General features: G+C 46.6%; 1 protein-coding gene across 2 annotated transcripts in view; it reads left to right on the top strand.

Moving 5' to 3' along the window:
- Window positions 1-24070, top strand: part of MPI (mannose phosphate isomerase) — a 127274-nt gene that overhangs the window by 81080 nt on the left and 22124 nt on the right. For both annotated transcript variants that reach the window (XM_078685123.1, XM_078685124.1), the window contains exon 7: window positions 15539-15747. In XM_078685123.1, coding sequence (XP_078541249.1) covers window positions 15539-15747 — 209 coding nt within the window. The remainder of the gene's footprint in view (window positions 1-15538; window positions 15748-24070) is intronic.

The raw sequence follows: 24070 nt of genomic DNA, 5'->3' as shown, positions 1-24070 counted from the left end.
AATCAAGGAAACAAATACGGTCTATCCCAATTATTGATTTCATTTGGCAGGAAGGACTAAAGGTTATGAAAGCTCCTGCTTCTATTCCTGCGGTCCTGCCCCGCCTTGATAAGCAGCGGACAATTCACCTGCATGTCTAATAGGTCAGCCAAAGGCAGATTCTGTTATTGCCCAAGCAGCTCAACGATGAGCGTGGAATTCCCCCCTCTCTGCTGTCAGCTCCTCCTGATCGCAATGGGAGACGTCTGGACGCTAATGGGAAGAAGGTTTCGACTATGGCAGCAACGACCGTCCGTGCAACTAACTCTCTTGCTATCTTAGGAAGATGTGTGATAGACCGATGTGGTCGGACATTTTCCTTACATCGACATGTTGCCTGAGCCTTCTAAGTCAGAGGCGCTTAAGATCCTTCAGGAAGGGGAACGAATCTCGGCTGAGATTATTGATTCGTCTGTGGATGTTGCATCTACAGGTTTTCGACAACTGGCAGGTGCCGCACTCCTGCGGCGACAGGGCTGGTTAAAATCAACATCATTTTGCAAGGAGGTCCAGGCTAAAATAATTAAGATGCCTTTTGACGGCGAATCTCTTTTTGGTCAGCAAGTTGACGAAGCCCTACAGGCTATTAAAAAAGATACTGAGACAGCAAGATCTCTCGGAACGCTTCAGTTCCGAAAACCGCCTTTTCGTGGTGCCAGAGGCCGCAGATCCTTCTCTACTCGAGGAGGCTATAATCAGCAAAGACAATAACAATCCTATCAGAGTAATCAACTTTACTCTTCCCAACGCCAACAATCTTTTAGTCAGCAACCATCTACCGCCTACTCACAATACAGATGGAAGTCTACTTACCGCAGACGTGATACATCCAAGAAGCAGTGACAACTCCCATCTGCTCTACCGCTTACCCTTTTAAAAGTTGGAGGAAGAATCTCCCGTTTCTACTCAAACTGGTTGAATATAACAACAGACAAATGGGTCTTGGACATTGTAGCCAGAGGCCATGTTCTAGAGTTTGTAAAACTTCCTCCGAATTCTCCTCCCAAAGGACCACCTCCAGCTCACCTCTCAGAGCTTTTTTCCCAAATAAATTTGATGTTGCGAAAAGTAGCGATCGAAGTAGTTCCTCGATTGCAAAGAGGAACCGGTTTTTATTCCAGATTTTTTCTGATAAAGAAGAAATCTGGAGAATGGCGTCCCATTCTAGATCTTCGCTCCCTCAACAAATATCTCAAAAAATGATCTTCTGGATGCTAACTCTTCAAGAAATCCTTCAACTCCTCACGGCGGGGATCACATGACCACCCTCAACCTCCAAGGTGCTTATTTGCATGTACCAATTGTACCCAAACACAGAAGGTTCTTGAGGTTAAAAGTGGCAGGCAGGGACTTCCAATTCAAAGTCCTTCCATTCGGACTACGTTCCGCGCCCCGGTTCTTTACCAAGGTCTTAGCACCGGTGGCGGCTCACCTTCGATTGGAGGGAATTCAAATTTTTGCTTATTTAGACGACTGGCTTATCAAGGCAAATTCTTTCACAACTGCAAAGGCCCATATTCAGAGATGTCTGTCTCTTTTCCAATCTCTGGGCCTCTCCATCAATTTTGAAAAGTCTCACCTCATCCCATCTCAAAGAAGAACGTTCTTGGGAGCCACCATAGACACTCTGCGGACACAAGCCTTTGATACGAAAGGCAACTGAAACTTTGCAACTCGCCTAGTTACTGAGATCAAAAGGGTGCGTTTCAGTCCGGCAGTTCAAGTCGCTTCTGGGGATGCTTTCATCCTGCATTCCCCTGGTCCCCAACTGCCGTCTCAGGATGAGACCTCTGCTAGAGGAGCTCAACAAACAGTGGTTGCAGGTTTCGGGAACCTTCGACGATCTCATGCACATCAATCCTCGGATAAGGGAAGCTCCACGCTGGTGGACTTGCAAGAAAAACGTAACAGCAGGCTGCTCTTTCCTAGTGGAAGCTCCAAGCTTTATCATCACCATGCACGCCTCCCTCGAAGGATGGGGACCTGCCAGGACTCACAGTCAGCGGCAAATGGGATGCTCAACAACAAGCTTGGCATATCAACCTCTTAGAGTTGCTAGCGATTTTCCTAGCCCTAAAATCTTTTCGGACCATCATTCTCGGAGCATTAGTGTTGATCTGATGGACAACACAACAAGTTTGCACTACTTGAACAAACAAGGAGGAACATAATCTGCTTTACTGTCTCAGCAAGCTCAGCAGATTTGGGATTGGGCGATCAGACACCGGATAAGTCTGACCGCAGTCCATGTCCTGGGAGTTTCCAACGTTCTCGCAGATTCCCTCAGCAGATCGACAATTTCCAATCACGAGTGGGAGCTCCATCAACCAACTTTGGATCGTATTTTTTCAGAAGTGGGGTCGACCCGATCTAGACTTGTTCACGACCAGTCTGAACCGCAAATGCCCATTCTTCACAAGTTGGCTTCTCCACAAGGGATCGTGTGGGAATGTGTTTTTGATTAACTGGTCGCGGATCTATGCTTACGCTTTTCCACTAATACCGTTGGTTCCCAGGGTTCTCCGGAAAATAAAGAAGGAGCCTTGTCGCCTAATACTCATAGCTCCCAGGTGGCCTCACCAGTTCTGGTTCACCGAACTCCTCCTCCTCTCCGAATGCGATCCCATTCAGTTGTGACCAATACCGAATCTTCTATCCATTCAGAACGGACAGAGCTGCCACCCGGATCCTGCGTCCCTACACTTAGTGGCCTGGCGCCCTAACACTTTGAATTTGCTCACTTAGATATTCTTTCTGAATGTAGGGAAGTCTTCGCCAATGCTAGAGCGCCTTCCACAATAAAGACATACAGGCTCAAATGGAAATGATTTTGTCTATGGTGTCAAGCCGCCAACATTCATCCAATCCATGCGAAACCGGAATAAATGTTGCCGTTATTTTTGCTTTTGGCAAGATCAGGCCTTTTGCATTCTACCCTTAAAGTATTCTTAGCGGCTATCTCCAGAATCTGACAGGATGGTTCCAACTCTCTTTACTCCTCTAGGATCATTTAGCAGTTCTTCAAAGGATTGTTTAGCATTTTTCCTCCTATCTGCCGCCCACCTCCATCTTGGCATCTTAACGTGCTCTCACAACCTATTCATAAGGTAGCTTTTAAGTTTCTTTAATGGAAAGTGTCTCTGCTGTTAGCTCTAACATCTGCTAGGTGGGCCCGCGACATTCAAGCCTTCAGTATTAAACCTACTTTCCTTCAATTCACCAGGGATTCGTTAGTGGCATGCACTAACCCTACTTTTATGCCTAAAGTACCTATGGACTTTCATCTCAACGAACCAGTCATTTTAAAGACTTTCTTTCCTAATCCTCAATCCCCCGTGGAAAAGGCTTTGCATACTCTTGATGTTAAGAGGGGTCTCAAATTCTATTTACAGAGGACATCCTCAATTCGAAAATCTGATCAGCTATTTATAACTTATGGAAAGATGCGTACAGGGCACCCAATATCCAAACAATCCATTGCTCGTTGGATTTCTGCTGCAATTTGTTTCTGCCATCAGCATGCAGGCAGACCATTACAAGTAACTCCGAGAGCGCACTCTACTAGAGCAATCTCTTCCTTTACTGCTCTTTTTGCTGGTGTGCCTCTTCATGATATCTGCAGAGCTGTGACATGGTCCAGCAGGCACACCTTTACTAAGCACTACTGTTTGGAGGCTGCCAGCAATGCAGACACATCTGTGGAACAAGCCGTTCTCCGTAATCTTGTTAAATAAGGTGAGCCTCTGTTCTTCCCTCCTCCTCTTTGGATTTTCTTACGTACATATCTTATATGATTGTTTATGGATTAATAAGTGTAAATATATTTATATTTGATAAACAAATATATATATATATATATATATATATATATAGAGAGAGAGAGAGAGAGAGATAGAGCTCTATATATGTGATTACATATTGCCTCTGATATGCATATGTTTATGTTGTGATCAGAATCTCATGAGTATTATTATTATGGATTTACTGCTCGCTACACTGATTCAGGCATGTGAATCTATGAAAGATACCCCAATACTGGAGAAGAACAATAGTTACTTACCTGTAATCTGTGGTTCTCCAGTATTGGTATCTTTCATAGATTCACCTGCAACCCACCCACCTCCCCTCAGAGGCTCTTCTATGCCCTTTTTGGTTTGTCACTCTAGATCACACTTGTGCTAGAAAATCTGAGAGCCTGAGCCTCTTGGGAGAACATTCTGGAGGGTGCTGTCGCCTGATTGTCTGTAGTTTGGACTATATATATATATATATATATATATATATATATATATATATATATATATATATATATATATATATTGACTTGGACGACTCATGCAAGTGGAAAAAAAATCCTATTAACTTCTAGCTATTTTACTTCCTGGTTCTATATAACTATGATATACTTATGTTATCAATCAGTCAATCAACCATTACATTTGTAAAGCGCGCTACATACCCGTGAGGGTCTCAAGGCGCTGGGGGGGGGGCTGCTACTGATCGAAAAGCCAGGTCTTGAGAAGTCTTCTGAAGGCCAGCAGGTCCTGGGTCTGTCGTAGGCTGGTAGGGAGAGTGTTCCAGGTCTTGGCGGCGAGGTAGGAGAAGGATCTACCGCCGGCGGTGGTTTTCCGGAAGCGTGGAACCGTGGCGAGGGCGATGTTGGCAGAGCGGAGGCTGCGGGTGGGGGTGTAGAAGCTGAGTCAGTCGTTGAGGTATGATGGTCCGGTGTTGTGTAGGGCTTTGTGTGCGTGGCTTAGGAGTTTGAAGGTGATCCTGTTGTTGACGGGGAGCCAATGCAGGCCTCTCAGGTGGGGTGTGATGTGGCTGCGTCGGGGGACGTCGAGGATCAGTCGTGCCGAGGCGTTCTGGATGCTTGCTGCCATCTCAGGAGCTTGGTTGTTGTTCCTGCGTAGAGGGCGTTCCCGTAGTCCAGCCTGCTGGTGACGAGCGCCTGGGTGACGGTTTTTCTTGTGTCGGAGGGGATCCATTTGAAGATCCTGCGGAGCATTCGGAGGGTGTTGAAGCAGGAAGCGGAGACGGCGTTGACCTGCTCTGTCATGGAGTGGGCGGAGTCGAGGATGACCCCCAGGTTGCGTGTGTGGTCGGTGGGTTCTGGGGCTGTTCTAGCGATGTTGGCCACCAGGAGTCGTCCCAGGCTGAGGGGGTGGGGCCGAGAATGAGGACCTCCGTTTTGTCTGAGTTCAGCTTCAGCCTTCTGTCCTTCATCCATTCGGGACAGCCTTCATTCCTCTGTGGAGGTTGGCTTTGGTGGTGTGGGGGTCTTCGGTGAGGGATATGATCAGCTGGGTGTCGTCGGCGTAGGAGATGATGTTGAGGTTGTGTTGACGTGCGACGCGGGCGAGTGGTGCCATGTAGATATTGAACAGCGTTGGGCTGAGGGATGATCCCTGTGGAACGCCGCAGATGATCTCGGTGGTCTTGGAGCGGAAGGGTGGGAGGCGGACGCTCTGGGTTCTGCCGGAGAGGAAGGATGTGGTCCAGGCCAGGGCCTTCTCTTGGATTCCGGCGTCATGGAGGCACGCTGTTAGGGTGCAGTGGCAGACCGTGTCGAAGGCTGCCGATAGGTCCAGCAGGATGAGGGCGGCCGTTTCTCCTTTGTCCATAAGGATCCTGATGTCGTCGGTGGCGGCGATGAGGGCGGTCTCGGTGCTGTGGTTGCTGCGGAAGCTGGACTGGGATGGGTCTAGGATGTTGTTGTCTTTGAGGTAGTGGGTCAGCTGTCTGTTGACGATCTACTCCATGTCTTTCGCCGGGAAAGGGAGCAGGGAGATGGGCCGGAAGTTCTTGAGGTCGTTGGGATCCGCTTTGGGTTTCTTCAGTAGAGCGCTGATCTCTGCGTGTTTCCAGCTCTCTGGGAAGGTTGCTGTCTCGAAGGAGATGTTGATTGTTTTCCAGAGATGGGGTGCGATGGCTGTGCTGGCTTTGTTAAAACGTGATGAGGGCATGGGTCAGATGGGGATCCGGAGTGGATGGGGTTCATGGTCCTGATGGTGTCTTCGTCGCTGATGTTGGACTAGACGGTCAGGCGACTGGTGAGGGTGGTGGTCGCAGGGGTGGTGGTCTCGGCGGTGGATGTGGGGGTGGCGGTGTAGAAGCTGTCGTGGATGTCGGTGATCTTGCGGTGAAAGAAGGTGTCCAGTGAGTTGCACAGGTCTTGTGATGGTAGAATGTCTTTGGTGATGGAGCTGGGGTTGGAGAGTTCTTTCACGATGTTGAAGAGCACTTTGCTGTTGTGTGCGTTGTTGTCTAGGCGGTCCTCTTGGCGGTCCTGATGAGTTGGTAGTGTCTGCGGGTGGCGATCTTGTGGGCTGTGTAGCTGTCTGGTGTTCGATCACGGAGCCAGCTCTTCTCCAGCTTCCGACAGGTGCACTTGGAGGTCCGGAGGTCTTCGGTGAACCATGCGGCTTTCTTGTTGGTGTGATTGGTGGCGGAGGGCTAGAGAGGGGCGAGGGTGTCGGCGCAGTCGTTGATCCACTGTTTGAGGTTGATGGTGGCGGTGTTGGGGTCGGTGGGGTCGGCGGGTGGTCCCAGGGCGAGGGTGGTGGTCAGTTGGTCCTCGGTGACCTTGCCCCAGCAGCGGCGTGGCCTCTGTTGGGTGCAGTGGGTGTGGTGGGTTTCCTGAAGGTGAAGTGGACGCATCTGTGGTCTGTCCAGTGGGGTTCGGTGGTGTGGTTGAAGGAGACGTGGGGACTTGTGGAGAAGATGGGGTCCAGTGTGTGTCCAGCGGCGTGGGTGGGTTTCGTCACAAGCTGTTTGAGTCCGAGGTTGGCGAGGTTGGCGAGATTGTCGATCAGGGCGGTGGAGTTGGCGTCGTCGTTCTCGAGGTGGAAGTTCAAGTCCCCGAGGAGGATGTAATCCGTGGAGGCGAGGGCGTGGGTGCTGATGAGGTCGGTGATGGAGTCGCCGAACTGTGGTCGGGATCCGGGTGGTCTGTAGACAAGTGTTGCTCTGAGGGTGTTGTTGGGGTCGTTGTTGATCTGGAAGTGCATGTGCTCGGTGGTGGTGAGGGTGTCGTCGGTGTTGGTCGAGACTCTGACGGTGTCCTTGTGGATGATGGCGACTCCCCCTCCCACTCCGTTGCTGCGGTCTCTGCTGGAGATCTTGTAGCCTTCTGGGATGGCTATGGCGATGTCTGGTGCCGAGGTGGCGTTCAGCCAGGTTTCCGTCAGGAAAGCGACGTCGGGGTGGTTGAGTCTAGGAGGTCCCAGAGTTCAATGGCGTGCTTGCGAGCGGAGCGGGTGTTGAGGAGGATGAAGCGGAGGTGGTTGGGTTCTCTGGTTGATGGTTTAGCGGGCCGGATGCTGGTGAAGCTGCAGTTCCGGCAGGTGAAGGGCCCTTGGGTGCGCTTTGGGGTGGCCCGGTAGCAGGAGTGATTTCGTCCGGGGTTGAGTGCGTGGAGGGTGCTGGAGTCGTAGTGCAGTCTGGTGTTGTGGCGGCTTCAGGGTCCAGGGGTTCTGGCGCTGGGCGCGGTCCAGGCGCATATGGGCGCAGACAGGCTTGCCTTTGGCGCCCCAGCGGCGCGGCCGCTGCGCAGCCTCCATATGAGGGGTTATGGGAGGGAGGAGCAGCTGGGAGGCGGGAGCAGGGTGGCGAGTGGGGCACCAGGGAGCAGGGCCGCAGGGAGGCAGCGGCGGGAAGCGCGAAGGGAGGGGAGCGGGTGGGAGGCAGGGGGGGCACAGGCGACAGTAGAGGTAGTGCGGAAATGGGAAGAAAAACAGTGGCAAAATTAAAGAAAGAACAGTTGGCACAAATGGAAGGAGAAAAACAGTCTGAGGCCAAGGAAAGAAGAGCGGCAGCAGACGGCAGCCAGGCGAGGACACAGCGGGCAGCAGCGGGCAGTGGCACAGGGGGACCGTGTGGCGGCTGAGGGGGGCGACCCACCTGGTGACATGTTATGCATATTTATTGCTATTTTTATGTACCGTGGGACTCCCACTCCGACGACGGGGAAAGAATCAGGCTTGTGAGTCTATGAAAGATACCAATACTGGAGAACCACAGATTACAGGTAAGTAACTATTGTTCTTATCCAAGGTAATAGAATCCATTCATCAAAAAGGATACAGGGTACAATGGCCCTTATACTGAGATTCAATCTCTTATGTTGTTTCTTATTCTCTATCTTTCCACATTCTATTGAGGTGAAAACATAATAGAGTTAAGGCATGAGGGTATTCAAAAATACTCTTTATGCACCAAACCATAATAAAGCCACTGTACATCTAATGCTGATGCTTCCCTTTTCCATCTATCCCTTCAATAGAATCTTATCCTGTTCTATTTATCCTTGTGCTATTGTGTTGTCTACCCTGCACCAAGGAAGGTGCATTCTTGCAAAGTTTAATCTGTCTCTTGCCATTTGAAATGACTGAACTTCATACAACACAGCACATGTAACTGCTGTAATTCTATAATGAAGAACAAAAAAGGGGAGTTTGGCCCAGGAAACCGTAGCCAGGTAGGGCCGAAATAAGTAGGGCACAACAGTATACCTGGCTACTCCTTTATTTAGCTGCTTTCCAATTGAAGCAAAAGACCACTGGAATCAATCCAACTAGATCTGGTTATTTATTTAACATTTTAACATCTCATTTTATTAATCTTTTTTCTTTTTTTCAGATAGACTGGTTTGAGACATACACTTTTTCGTTCAAAAAAGTGAATATACAATACTTTATTTATTTATTGAGAAATTTTATATAGCACTGGCCAGACCCGAGGGTATCGGAGCGCTTTACAACGTTTTTGTTTATTTTTATTTTTTATGCAGGATAATACAGTAGGTCATAGTATATAATAAAATATCGGAAGTCCCTGCGTGCTGTGTTACCTTGAGGTATGGAAGTCCTGAGAATCCTCGATGGGAACTCATAGATCATGGTATATAGTATTGTTTCTGAGGTCCCCGCGTGCTGTGCGACATTGAGGTATGGAAGACCTGAGAAACCTCGATGGGTGCACAAGGTCTTGGGTTGAACCTCTTTCAAGGAGGAGGGAATGAGGAGGAGGGGAGTGGGGAAGAGGTAGTTTTGAGTATCAGTGTCAAGATGCTAGAGTGCAGGCTTGTGAGCGTCGGCGACTGTTACCGGTTCGGGAAGGCACGATTGAGGAAGATGTCTTGTAGGAGTTTCTTGAATTTGACGAAGGAAGAGGTAGTCCTGATGTCGATTAGGATGGAGTTCCAGATTTTGGGCGCGTTTCCAGCGAAGGATCGTGCAGCAGTTTTTTTGTTTGCGTGTTTTCATGGGGATGAGAAGAAGGATGTTAGCGCTCCTGAGGTTCCTTGTCTGACCAACTCATTTGAGTTTTGAGGCTAGGTAGTCTGGTTTCCCTGTGTGCAGGGCTTTGTGCGTGAGGCAAGCAGTTCTGAAGCTGGCATGCATTTCGATCGGTAGCCATTTTAGTTCTCTGAGTGCGGGTGAGATGTGATCATATTTCTTGACTCCGGTGACCATTCTGGCTGCTGCAATGAGGGTTGTTTTCAGGGGGCTAGGTGAGATTTGGTTGTACCAGTAAAGACTGCATTCCCGTAGGCGAGTCTGGATATCCCCAAAGATTGAGTGGCTAGTTTAAGGTCTTTGGGCGGGATGTATGGTTTTATTTTGTTAAGTAGCTTGAGATTGAGAAAGACACTCTTGGCTGAGTTCTTAATGTGATTGGCCATGTCGAGTTTCGGGTCTAGGGTGATTCCTAATGATTTAACCGAGTTAGCCAGAGTGAGATTGCTGTTTAGGGCGTCAATTGCTTTTAGCCATTCTGCGAATCGGGGGTTTTCTTCTCTGTTAGAGAAAAGGAGGATACTTTGGGTGTGATTGTGTAGGAAGGAGGAGAACCATTGTAGGACCATATTGTCCGCACCTACCCTTTCTTGAAGAGCCTTAATGAGTAGGTTATGGTCAACCATGTCAAATGCTGCCAAAAGGTCCAAGAGAATAAGTAGGCAGCATTGGTCATTATCTAGTGATTTGTGGATATCGTCTATGACGTTGAGGATCGCGGTCTCTGTGCTACAGCCTTTTCTGAAGCCTGATTGGTGTGGGTTTAGAAAGTTGATGTTGTCCAGGTGTAGGGTCAGTTGTAGGAGAACATGTTTTTTGAGGGTTTTGGAAAGGAGAGGGAGATTGGAGACAGGTCTGAAGTACTTCAGATCGTTGGTGTCAAATACAAACAGCATGTAAATACATTTAACATTCCTACATGTGAAACAAAACAGTTTTCTATACACCAATCTAAATTCACGAAGAGGGCAAACCCTTCAAATTACATTCCTTTCATCATAGAATGAGGATGCCCGACATTAGGAACATTACTGATAACAGCTGGGATTAAAATGACTCAAGGTTTGTCTCTCAGTGGCTGCCCTGTTTGGCTTACTTCCACTGAGAGACATGCAGATTGAGCTCTGTCTCTTTAGCTTGTGAACAATCACATGGAGATGTCGTGCCATACCCAAATCCCATTAGCAAACCTTGAGTCTACCGGGTCACCAGAGGACAGGAGAAAAGATTAACTCCTCTAGCAGAGGCATTATTAGCAGCATTCTCTGATGCAGCCCCAAAGCTAAATATTAGAAATAAATATAATGAAAAACCGAACACTTGACAGGCCAGCATTCTTGAAGATGTGATCAATTCTCTGAGTAAAATATCATTTTAAGGATTCCATGGACAAAAAGGAGAGGAGTCACGCATCAGCTTTATAAACCATTGCTAAACAGCTTCTGCACCCCAAAAAGCTTTTGAATCTAATACTCCCCACATGGTTCATAAGGGACTTCACTGATGGTAAAAGCGAAATCCATCAGATTACATCATCCCATTCAAATACGTAGCCCTAATGAGAGCCCCTGGAGATGATAACGGTCTCGAAACGTGTCGGCATTTTGGAATTACATCGAGGAAGAGCCATATGGTGGCTACTGACCGTCAGGGGGCATCATGAATTCATTTTTATCCCAGCTGTTATCAGTAATGTTCCTAATGTCAGTCATCCTCCTTCTATGATGAAAGGAATGTAATTTGAAGGGTTTGCCCTCGTCGTGAATTTAGATTGGTGTATAGAAAACTGTTATGTTTTACATTTAGGAATGTTAAACGTATATAAATGTTTGTATTTGTATTGTATATTCACTTTTTTGAATGAACAAGTGAAAGTCTGGTATGAGACAATCTGAAAAAAAGATTAATAAAATGAGATGTTAAAAGGTTAAATAAATAACCAGATCTAGTTGGATTGATTCCAGTGATCTTTTGCTTCAATTGGGAAGCAGTTAAATCAAGGAGTAGCCAGGTATACTGGTGTGCACAATGTAATTCTCTGATGGACATAAAGAAAGGTCAAACATATATTCCAAGATCTTCACAGACTACAAGTACCATAATGCCAAGCATCAAAGAGAGATGATATCTGTGAGGATTTACTGTGGACAAAAAAACAGAAGCAAACAAAATTTCTGAAGTGTCCCCAGCACTCTGTCAATCAACCGCAGTTCTCCGTTAGTCTTTGAGATATGTCACTAGAATAACATATTGGACATATTGTGTCCTGATTCCACTGAGAATGAGTTCTGGCACCACAGATCACGGTTGTTGCACGTTGTTTTCTAACTCAGGCTTCTGGTGCAAATCCTTGCCTTTTCTGTTTTTCTTGCATTAAATTATGGGCAAAAAATATGTTGTATTGTGGCTTTAGAGCCATACGTTGGAGTGGACGTTGGTCAGTCTCAAACAGCATAAATGTCTGCAGAGGGTTCAGAATGAGGTGGCTCTCCAGTTAGTAAAACTATGTTATTTCGATGTATTTATGCCATCTCTCTGATACTGAAACAGTTCCAGTTGACCGGAGAATACAGTTTAAGCATAGCCCTTAGTTTCCCAGCATTAATGTAGCCTTGCATTTATTTTTATTGTGAATTTCATTGACTATCTGCTTAATTGTTCTGTCAGTCTGCCTCTCAAAAACTCATTTGAATTCCACATGTCCTACCCAGTGGTCGGTTTGATCCTTCTCTATCTGACTGTGAGTATTTAGAAATGGTGTTTTTGATGGAGTCTGAGCTCTTTGTTAAATACATGGGCCCTGATTGCAACTATGGGCTAATTTGGTTTCGAGTACCACCTGTTTACATGGGCTAATTTGGTTTCGAGTACCACCTGTTTACACCCAGAATGGTGGGAGAGTGGCATAGGATGGGGGAGAGTTAGGGTAGACTAAGGTATTTGCCCATGTGTGGATTGCACACATACTTTTTTGCTCATGTGTAAATAGCTCTCTCTACGCTATTTGCTCACAAATTTAGGACCTGTAAAACCTGGTGAGGATCTTGTGGGGAATTAGTGTTCAATGTTAATTTGTGCACTGTGGAAAAAGTACTAGGGTCCGAAATTCCAGTGCTAAGATCAAGGAAGCTGAAAGTCTGAGATGGTGTTCCTAGAATTGAGCCTTTTTACCTATAGAGCACACTAGATGGAAGGAGCATTGTCCAGTCCAAGCACATTCTTGACGTGAGTCGAGGTGCATAATAGGCTATTTACTAGCATTTAAAGCTCACTTTAAAAAAAAAACCTCACACTTCAGTGTTTAAAGTACTGTGTTGCGAGCTTTGTCAGACTTTGAAGCTTTGTAATTAACGTAAATCAACGGTTTCAGAGCTATTAAATAATTGATTTGCTGCCATTCCTTCTCTGTTCATAATTGCCATTAACCCGATATATGCATGCTCTCGCTGGAAGAACATTGAAGTACTATGCTTGGAAGTGCAGCATATAGAAAGTCTGTGGCAAAACCAAGCTTTGTTGGCGATTATAGCATGCTTCGGATACTGCTACCAGCGGATAATGGACCTGTGAGCAGTAGGAATCTGTGCAAAAGGCATTTAAAATAATGCAGATCAGAATAGCTCATTCATAACAAAGTAGAGTAAGTGATCCAGTCCTTGTGCTTGGATTAGAGACTGATTGTGCCATGGAGGGACATTCGCAGAGGACATCGTAAGGACCGTATCAAAGAGTGAACCTGAACTTTGCCGGAAGTACGGTGGTAGATTACTGAGGAGCATGACAGACTGAGCAGAAGAAGAGGGAGTTGAGGCACCCAGACCCTATGGTTGAAGATCTGTTGCAGCCGAGAACAAGAAAGCAACATAAGTGTTGTCAGCAGATCCCATGTTATATTATTTATTTGTAGTTTGTCATTTATTTGTAAAGCGCTTCTGTGCAGATGCTCCTTGGAGCTCAAGAAGGACGCAACCTTAAAACCTAACGGTGACTGAGGGAAAAGGCCGAAAGGTGATTATTAAAAGCCTAGTTTTCTGTCGGCGCCTTAAACAGAGTATATTTCTTTCTGCCCGCAGACTGAAAGGAATAAAGTTCAACAGTTGGTTTCACCTCTGTAGATAAAGCACAATTGCTGTAGATAAATCACACTTTCCCTAAGATACTGTTCTTGTCCTAGTGGTGGCAAACAAAAATTGGCTTGCTGATGTGAGGGGGTAGAAGAAACATGTATTTGCCAGAAAGGAGGGTGATTTGAGGTGGAGGGCTTTTTGGACAATTGTTATGACCTTAATGGCCAAGGTCGAATGAGTAGCCAGTGGAGAGTTTGCAATACTGTTGACATAATCAATCTTCTGGCAGTTTTCTCAGTAGTCATGCCTCGGTATTCTGAGCAAGTTAGCACTTGATATAAGATTTTATCCTGAAATTTAAAGTCCACTGGAAAAGTGCACTGAAAATGTAATTAAATGCTATCATTAATGCGATTGAGGAAATAGATTGGAAACCTGCTGAACCCCATGAGAGATACTTGAAGAGGTCATTGGGTGCCCCACACATTGTGCTGAAAGTCTGGAACTACTCTTGCTGATGGGGGGACAGGATGGTGGGCGCTTTGTGAGGAGACCCATCCATTAAAGAGGAGAAATTAACATATATGATGGAGTTGGAGCATCGGAAGGGAGCTATAGGAAGAACATCTATTCTCATGGAAACTACTAAAGTTAGCCGCATTCAGGTGGATTGGGGTGTTGCAGTGGTACAGTGGTGCTCAGGGCTGGAATATAAGCTGCTTTAATATTATCCCCTACTGCAGAGATTTATGGAGTCAAATGTCTTTGTTTGCGACAATTTTCCACATATATTGGCTCAAAAGCTGTGGTTTATACAGAGTAATCTGAAGAGAAACATTATGGCCAAGCACAGTAGCTTGGAACATTAGTTTTCTGCACCAGCATTGTATGTATGTTTCCATAGGAACATGATGTGCTTCTTCTGCAGGGCTAACTTCATACCTGATTTGTCTGATCATCCATTAAGTTATTGTGCATTTTAAATTTGGGTCACCTATTGCCTAGGTCACCTAGGGCCAGATGTGCAAAGCATTTTTCGTTCGCAAACGGCCCGATTCGCCGTTACGACTTGAAAAATGCTATATTAAATGTACAAAATACGATTTGGAGCCTTGTCACTGAATCACATTTTGTATTTGTGGCTCTGTATTTGGAAGGGGCGCGTTTAGGGGCTTCCCTTCCAGATACTGAATCAGCATGGTATGTATTACTGTTTTTAGACCGTTTCCGGTTGCAAAACAGTAATACATTAAACTGGTGGTGGAGGAAGCCATCCCCTTCCCCTTTGAGAATGTACATAAAAATATTTTTTAAGAGCAGGCAGTGGTTCTTGGGACCACTGCCTACTCTTAAAAAATGAAACTTCAAGATTTTTTTTTTTTCAAACGCATCCCGTTTTCCTTTAAGAAAACGAGCTGCATTAAACACTTTTTTTTTTTAAAGATCGCTTTATTGAAAATCAATCACACACATGGTTGTCCTCTTACCTCACCGGGCCACCATCCCTGTGATTACTGTGATTCCTAATCGGTTGCAAACCGTGACCTACCCCATTAATAATCATGAGATAGGTCGACTGCGACCCACAAGGAATTCCTACATGAAACTCAATGAGTTTCATACATTAGGATTACCGATTACCCAATTGTGATTCAGAGAGAATCGCAATTAAGAAATAGGTATTCTTCATGTTTGTACATCTGGCCCTATGTGCTGTATTTTCTGATGGAGATTCATCCACTAATGCCCTTAGCATGTATATTTCAGGAGAATCTACAGCAGTTTTGTTTCTTTGTTAGACTGTTGTCTTTTACTAGGAGGAAAGGGGTGGGTAAAGGAGAGAGAATCTTTTTGTATAGAAATGCCACTTCAGATAGAGGAAAAACTGCACTATCGACAGAATAGGAACGCAGCAAACTAAAGGATGACAATTAGCCCTTCAGCTCATTGTTCTGCTCTTCTTGAGAGGAATATTTTGTTCTTCAGCTGTTTTTCACAAGGGGACTGTGCATGCATGTATTTGTTGTTCTTATGTTTGTTAATTATCTATATTTCCTTGGTTGATATTTTAACAAGCACATGGTACCTCTTGCATTGTGATTCACCATTTCCCATTTCCCATTCTCTCCACAGACTGCATTGAGTGTATGGCCTGCTCGGACAACACAGTTCGGGCCGGGCTTACACCAAAGTACATTGATGTGAACACTCTGTGCCAAATGCTGAATTACAGTCCTGCTCCGGCCCACACCAAGTTGTTTCCTGCAGTGCCCAGTCTCTCTGATCCCTGTGCCTCTCTCTATGACCCTCCTGTTCCCGACTTCAGTGTGATAAGGATAGAGGTGAGTACTTATTCACTCCGGGGTATGTACTTTCTCTCTAATTTAGGAAGCTGAGTGTTTATTATTTAGTGAACTAGCCAAATTGTTATTTGGTGCACCTGCTCATGGTTTAAAACAAACATCAGCACAGACAAGCAGATAACATAACATGTAGCAATGAAAACATTGGGGATTAAGCAAGAGTTGAGTAGAATGTACAGATGACACATCTTATTCTGAGGGCAGGGAGTAGGATTATGTGCCTCATTTTATGTAGGAATGACAATGTGGGGGAGGTGAGAATAATGCTTAGGTCTGAGTCTTTTCTTCAAATTCTTTAAGCTATCTTCTTGCAGCGGAGGCTCCTCCGCTAAGGCGGAGGGGTGTTGCCCCACTGTGCAAAAAGGAAGAATAAAATTACAATAACGTATCTTTATTGTCATTTTATTTTTCCTATTGCATGCAGCATGTGTGCAGTGTGGGACGGGGTGGCGCTGGCCAGGAGAGGAGTAGTTTACACTCCCCATTTGCGCATGAACTGTTTGGCCGGCCCCCTTGGGCCGATCCAACAGTTCATGCGTACTTTGCATGTTCCTACAGGCTGCGTTACACAGCCTGGTCAGGAACATTCACAGACTCCCTGTTCGAGTCTGAGCGCCAATCCACGGCGCTCCGACTAATCACAACGCTGCAGTGTTGTGATTGGCTCAGGGGAACCTGTGTGCCGGTTGCTTCCTGCTGCCGACTGGACTGCAAAGGAAGAGGTCGCAGGAGAGGCAGCGGCCGGCCTTCTAAGGTAAGTGTTTTTTAAAATTTATTAATTAATCCTCCCCTGTCCCCCCACCGCAACACCCCCATCCGGTAGCAACCGCTACTGCCTTCTTGTCTCTGGCACATATTGCTTCATCACAAACATTGAGTGCACAGTCCGCCTAAAAGTTCACTCTGCAATATAAACACTTTCAGATTTATTTTATAGAGGCAGATGTTTCTCGGCTTAACATTTTCCTTGAGCCAGGCCAAGATTTATTGTGGAAAGCTTCCCATGGTACGTAGCAGCCCAATTTAGGCACATTGGTGATGACTTTGGGGCAGGTGTATGATCACTAAATGATTTTTTGCTATGCACGAAACCCAATTTGTGATTCTGCAAATGGTTACTACCAATAGTAACAAGTTTGAAGGGGCATGTTTAGGGTGTCCCTTTTAAAGTGGAATTTGTAATCCAGTGGTTTGTGACTGCATATTCAGGTTGCAAACAATTGAAGAATTAGATTTCATAACATCTTAAGTGCTAAGGACGAGATGGTCTTGTCATAAGTGCAGCCAGTCTCAATGGTGCTGAGGGCGTGAGACCCTCTTGTTCTTAGCACACGGGGGTTGGGGGGTGTAAAGAAGGTTGTGATATATTCTCAAACTGAGGAATTAATGGGGTCTCACTCCTTCACTGCACTATCCACTCATCTAGGTGTTCACTCTTCATGTCCTTCTGTACACACACATTTTTGTTTCTTTTGCTTCAATTGTTGCCTCTTTCTTTGGGCCTTCTTATACTACCAAATTTGGTAGATACCATGGCTGGTGTAGTAAGTCCTGGATAATTTTATGCTTGCAAACTGTTACTTTCATAGAGTAGATACACAGATGGTGCTCTTCTGTTTGGTAGTATTTTGGATATTTTCATTTGACTTCCTGTCTAATTTCACTGGCTTGGGATTTGAGCTTGTTTAACAAACCTGTGTAGAGCATTGATTTTTGTCCTTCTAATAACTTTGAGCTAGTAAGCTCCCCCATATTTTTTGCATCTAAATTTCCTTTTTACCTTTACTTTAAGGCGTGATAGAAATCTTCATATGAAAAATATTATGGATGAGGATCAGTGTGTTTGGGACAATTTCTCACCAGTTGAAACTATGTGAAGTTTAGGGGGCTGGAGGATTGTAGTAGTAAGCAATGATAAACTGGTGGAATTATTAAGGACTTTACATGCAGCTGCAGTAATGAATGCTGGGGATACCAGTCAGTTAAGCACAGATCCAGTTGCTGTCTATGTGAAGACTGTCAGTTTTGTGTGCAAGACAGCCTCTAGAAAGAACACCTTCCTCTAGAAATAAAGGGTACATGCCAGATGTTAGATCTGTTCCTGCAAGTTAGCACCGAGGTAACTTGGATATTCCCAAGGATACTTAGCCTCTTAAATTCTTACACCACATATATACCATTTAAAAGCTTTTTATAAAGTATTGAGGTTGACCAATCCTAAGAACTTGATCTGTTCGCAAAGTGGTTCCCAAAATTAATATAGTCTCCTAACAAGGATGCTCTTCAGCTTCCCATCGTATTCCCATCATATTCAACCAACAGGGATCTACCATCTGGCTGGATCAAGATAATCCCATTTTACCAGGGGATGATGTTCCCTTTTGAAATTTTGTTTACCAAACGATACAGAAAGGCTCCTCCAATGATGGAATTTATTACTCCCCTTCAACCCCCACCCCCGATCTGCTTTCTTGACCTGATGGACCAGAGAGTGCACCTATAAAGAAGACCACATGTAACCAAAGCGGTGAACAGCCATTTGTACGCGGCTGTTTGTACGCATTCCATTACTTTGCAGCGTTACTACGCTTGCGATGTAACAACGCATACTATTAACTCATGCTGTTACATCGCAAGCGTTGTTACAACGCATGCGTAGTAATTGTATGCGCTATGGTCATGGTTATTTTTGAGGCGCATCCGTTTCCAGACGAAGCAGGAAGCCAGAGCAGAGAGGAACTACGCGAGACGAGAGGGACTGTGAAGAGAGAGAGGTAAGTGGGGCTGTGTAGTTTTCAGGGTCGTGAAGCGGGTAGTGCTTAAGGTTGTAGTGTTGTGTTTATGTAGTGTAGTGTACAGTAGTGTAATTGTGTTTAGTGTAGTGTAGGGGGTTGTGAAGGGTAGTGTTTGAGAGTAGGTAGCGTACAGGAGTGGGGGTAAGGGCAGGGTTGTGTTTGGGGTAGTGTTTTAGGGCTAGGGTAGTGTTGTAGTGTAGGGTAGTGTTATAGGGTTTTGGGTAGTGACGGGGTTGTGTAGGGTTGTGTTTCAGTGTAGGGGACGGACTTGGGGTAGGGTTGTGTTGGGGGTAGTGTTTTAGGGTTTACGGTAGTGTTGTAGTGTTTGTGTAGTGTATTGTTTTAGGGATCAGGTTAGTGTCGGGGGATCGTGCAGGGTAGTGATTCAGTGTAGGGAGTGGACTGGGGGTAGGCGCAGGGTTGTCCTTGGGGTAGTGTTTTAGGGTTTATTTTAGTGTTGCAGTGTTTGTGTAGTGTAGAGTAGTGGTTTAGGGTACTAACGAGGGGATTGTGCAGGGTAGTGGTTAAGTGTAGGGGACGGACAGGGGTAGGTGCAGGGTCATGCTGGGGGTAGTGTTTTAGGGTGTAGGTTAGTGTTGTAGTGTTTGTGTAGTGTAGGGTAGTGTTTTAGGTCTTAGGGTAGTGTCAGGGGTCGTGTAGGGTAGTGTTACAATGTAGGGGATGGACTGGGGGTAGGGGTAGTGGTAGGGTCGTGCTATGGGTAGTGTTTTTGTAGTGAAGGGTAGTGTTTTAGGGTTTAGGGTAGTGTTAGGGGGTCGTGTAGGGAAGTGTTGGCATTTAGGAGCAGGACTGGGGCACAGGTTACGGTCGTGCTGGGAGTAGTGTGGAAGGGATTAGAGTGGTGTTGTGAAGTTTGTCTTTTGTAGTGTAGCGTATTTACATATAGAATTTTGCGTAGTGTTGGGGTGTTTATTTATTTAATTGTATGTTTGTAAAATATTTTATTACGTTACAAAGTGTTGGGGTGTTTAAAAAAAGCAAAAAAGAGATGTTAAACTAGGCGGTGTATTTGAATACATACAGGAGTATTATTTTTTAAAAGACATTTAAAATTACTACCCCCACCCAATACCCATGTTTAGCTGGAATCCCGTCACAGGGGGTAGGTTACATAAAATTAAAAATATTCATAAAAGAAAATATTCACAAAGTATTGGTATGCGTAGAAAAGTTAGGCGAAGTAAAAGTAAATCATTAGCTTATAAATGCATTTGCGATGTAATTGAATGCGAATTAAAATTATGCGAAGTAAAGGCATGTGCGATGTAAAAACATCGCACTAAAAGCATGCGAAGTAATGGCATGTTACGTGCCGTCACATATTCAACCAAAGCGTCTCATTGGATGTTATCCTGACCGGCCTCTTTATGCATATGAGATCCCCCAGCATACTGTCAGGATCCTATCATTCTGGCTTGCTAACCTTTTCTTTCAAGTTCTATCAATGGTCTCGCCTATGTCTTCTTTTTAATATTTGGCCAGTCTTAAACTTGATTTGAAGTTTTGCCTTTACTTTCCAGCCAGCCACATGACAAAAGTAGTCCCCCCTCCCTTTCTGTGTTCACAATACTCATTGCGTGTCTCAGTAACTAAATCTAGATGTGTGGCTCCTGGCCCTATTAAACAGAATATGCATGAACTGGCTTTAATTTCTGCATCATAGATTCTCACAGGTCAGAAGTTTGGGGGCATCCTGAAGTAAGTGCATTTCTGAAAGGCGCATTCTGGTTCATTATCGTTCTAGTTTCTAACCTGTTTGCAGCAGACAAACTGCCTTAGATAGTGTAACTGACTATGCTGTTCTCCATGGAGAGTCATGCCTTCTGATCCACCTTCATCTGCCCATGACAGCTGAAATTGTAGCTTGTAGAGTCCTTCATGACATCCTTACAAAAATATCACCTTGGCTTCTAGATCTCCTATTACTTGGTTATCTGATTCCAGCATTTAAGAGTGAGTCTCTCTTTGCTGCCTCATTGCTTTCGCTTTTGGAGTCTCAGGGTAATCCTTTTCTTTTAATGTCCATATTTACCACTTATGAAAAATCACCTCTGGCATAAACCTTCTGACCTGTTATTTGAGCAGTCTTGTTAATCTACTCTCTGTTGTGTTAAGTATCACTTTGTGAACCCTTGCACTGAGTAATTCTCCCTTCATACATTCATGTAATCACTTATGCCCTAGGCTTTGGCATGTACTGTGCTTTTCTGACACCATGACTTCTAGCCGCAGATTCCTCACCTTTGGAACATTCAACAGGCTTCAGACTGAATCCAGAAACTTTTTCAGCAGTATCTCTGTGCCCCGGAAGGTGGTGCCTTGTGGCTCTGCATTGATTCCGTTTTGCTCTGGTAACTATGCGCAGGGCCTATATATGCACCACTCCTGAAAGCTGATGTCACTTCCTTTCTACGCCACCAAACGTGGATCTTGTGTTCCCTTCCTTGTTTCTCACCTCAGTACCCAGAACCCCTAACCAACTAGTATCAGTGTCTCATTAGCTCTCCGTCCTACAGCGAAGCTACCAATGATTAGACAACCCAGAGCATGCGACTTAGGGTACTCTCAGGAATGGTGGGAACCAAACACACATTTTATTTTTTATTCTCATACCAGTCTACAACGTGAGTAATCAGAGACACGGAAAAGTTTTAAATGTTTTTTTGTTTGTTTTTTTTTAAACAAATTTTATTGTGTGAACTCACATGTTATGCAAAGCTCTGACATCCAGAGACAAATGCCACCATCAATGCATCATCAACGTTCTATGGTCACATGTAGGAAATAAGATTTTGGAACATTTCTAATCCCCCCCGCTAAGATTGAGCTGCAGAATATAACCAACGTGTACCCGTCCCTCCTCCCGCGCCCTTCCTGCGTGCTAGTCCGCCCATCTGACGTATAAAATAATCAAACATTACATGCCATGAATAGTCCATACCAACTGCCACTGTCCATAGTCTATGACCTCAAATCATCGGGAGGGTGACCTCCTCGGGCGGTGGATCCAGATCCAGACCCCGATAGTCCACCCAGCGTTTCCAAATTTTGAAGTGCTTCCGGTGGCAGCCCCTTGCTAGGAATATCGGCTGTTCCAGGCCCATGCAGTAGTCCATTCCATTCGTCCAAGCCGTGAGTGACGGAGCCTGGGGGGCCTTCCACGCTTTTGCAATATCACGCTTCGCCAGCGTGAATCCCAACAACATTAAGTGGCGTTTATACCTGTAACCCCCGACCCCTGCCATAACATGCAGCAGCGCCAGTTTGGGATCCCTCTGTAATTTCCAGGCTAAGGCTTCAGCCAGGCATCAGTGGACTCCATCCCAAAACCTCTGCAACGATACACAGTCCCACACCGTGTGCAGCAGTGTGCCTACCTCTGACCCACAGCGCAGGCAGTCGGGAGATGCCACCAGTCCCGCCTTCCACAGTCGCTGCCTAGTGAAGTATGTGCGGTGCAGGTATCTAAACTGAATGAGGCGCAAGCGCGTGGGAATGGCTGCCCCCCTGGGACTCTCAAGAGCCTCAACCGAATCCTCCTCGTCTAATTCTCCGACATCTCGCTCCCAGTGGGCTCTAAGGCCACTCAGATCTGTGGAACAATGGCGCACCAGCAACTGGTAGATACGCGATAGTTTTTTATCTGGCAGCTCCCCCATAAAACATTTCGCTTCTATGGGACTGAAATCGGGAATCTGCTCCAGGCCGGCCAAGGAGGGCGCAGAGCATGGCGGAATTGAAGATATTTATAGAATTGGGTGCGTGGCATCCCAAAGTCCTCCTGTAAGTTCGCAAAGGATTTGAGGGTGTCGCCAGATAGCACGTCACCCAGGGTGAAAATGCCAATGGCATCCCAGCCCCTAAAGCCCATCAGAGCGTCCAACTGCGGGAGCTGCCCATTCCGCCAGAGGGGGTCTCCCGAGGAAGGACAGCCTGTCCGCCGCAGCGCCTGCCTCCACACATGGAAGACCACTTGCGTGGCCGATGGGAGGGACCTCCGGAGGGGTGCCGTATACAACAGCGTATGTACGGACGCCGAGCCCATTAGGTGTCTTTCGACGGCGTAAGCCGGGTCACCCCGATCACCGTACCACCAGTCGTTCAGCACCAGGAGATGCGCCGCCTGATAGTACGAGAGCACGTCCGATGTAGCCAGACCACCTGTGTAAGTTGACAAAAAGCACGTCCGTAGAGCTACTCGGGCCACGCCCCCTTCCCACAGAAATCCGCTCAGAGCTGAGTTAAGCTGCCGAAACCAGCGAGGGGAAATCACATGTGGGTGATTCTGTAATTGGTACACCAGGCGTGGGAGCGCCACCATTTTAAAAATCGCAGACCATCCGTGTATAGATAGCGACATCCGCGCCCAGACCTTCAGGTCCTCGCGTACCCGATCCCACACCGGGGTGATGTTGCGCTCCCGAGACAGATCCGCATCCTCCGATAGGAAGACTCCCAGGTACTTCATACCATTCGTCTCCAGCCAGAGTCCCAACGCCCAGTCTCCAACGCTCCGCTGGTCACCCAGCAGCCACAGCGTGGATTTGCCCGGATTCATGTACAGGCCAGAGGTCTCACCAAAAATCTGTAGAATGCGCAGTAGTCGTGGGCCCGAGCGATCTAGAGTGGTAAGGAAGAATAGGACATTATCAGCGTACAGGGCTATTTTGTCAGTGAGCCCCGGCGCCCATCGGAAACCCCGGAGTTGAGCATCTATGCGCACCCACGCTGCCAGGGGCTCCATGGCGAGCGCGAATAGATATGGGGAGAGGGGGAAGCCCTGTCGGGTCCCCCTCCGGACCGGGAACGAGCGAGACGCCGCGCCCCCGATGCGCACCGATGCCGTGAGACCCTTGTATAACAGGCATACGTACGCTAGAAATCGCGGGCCAAGATTCAATCAGCTCAGGAGGGCGAATAGATACGTCCAGCTGAGGGAATCAAAGGCTCTGTCCATGTCTGCCAAGAACAGCGCGGCCGGCTCCCCCAGGTCTCTCCAGGCCGACACCGCCACTTGAGCCCGCCTGATGTTGTGGCGGGTAGCCCGCTGCGGCATGAACCCGGCCTGATCCGGATGTATCAGATCCGATATATGCGGCTTGAGTCTGGTGGCCAGAGCCTTCGCCAAAATTTTAATCTCAGTGTTCAGGAGCGATATTGGGCGGTAAGACTCGTGGCTCTCTGGGGGCCTCCCGGGTTTCAGGAACTCCACCACCTCAGCATGACGCCAGTCCGGGGGAAGCGACCCGCTCTCGCGCGACTCCTCAACCAACGGTCAAAGAAGCGGGCCCAGCTGAGTCGAACATTTTCGAAAGAATTCGCTCGGGAATCCGTTAGGACCCGGCGCCTTGCCCGGGCTCAATTCGCCCAGGGCGGCGTCCCGTTCTGTATCCGTCAGGGGCTGATCTAGCAGGTCCCTAACCTCACCTGAGACTGTTCTTGGCGGGAGGTCATCTATAAACCGCTGAACTGTATCAGCCTCTAAG

This window comes from Lissotriton helveticus, chromosome 3_2 (assembly GCF_964261635.1).
Source record: "Lissotriton helveticus chromosome 3_2, aLisHel1.1, whole genome shotgun sequence".
Lineage (NCBI taxonomy): Eukaryota > Metazoa > Chordata > Amphibia > Caudata > Salamandridae > Lissotriton > Lissotriton helveticus.
Note: the sequence above shows the minus strand (reverse complement) of the source record. Positions and strands in the feature narration are given on the sequence as shown.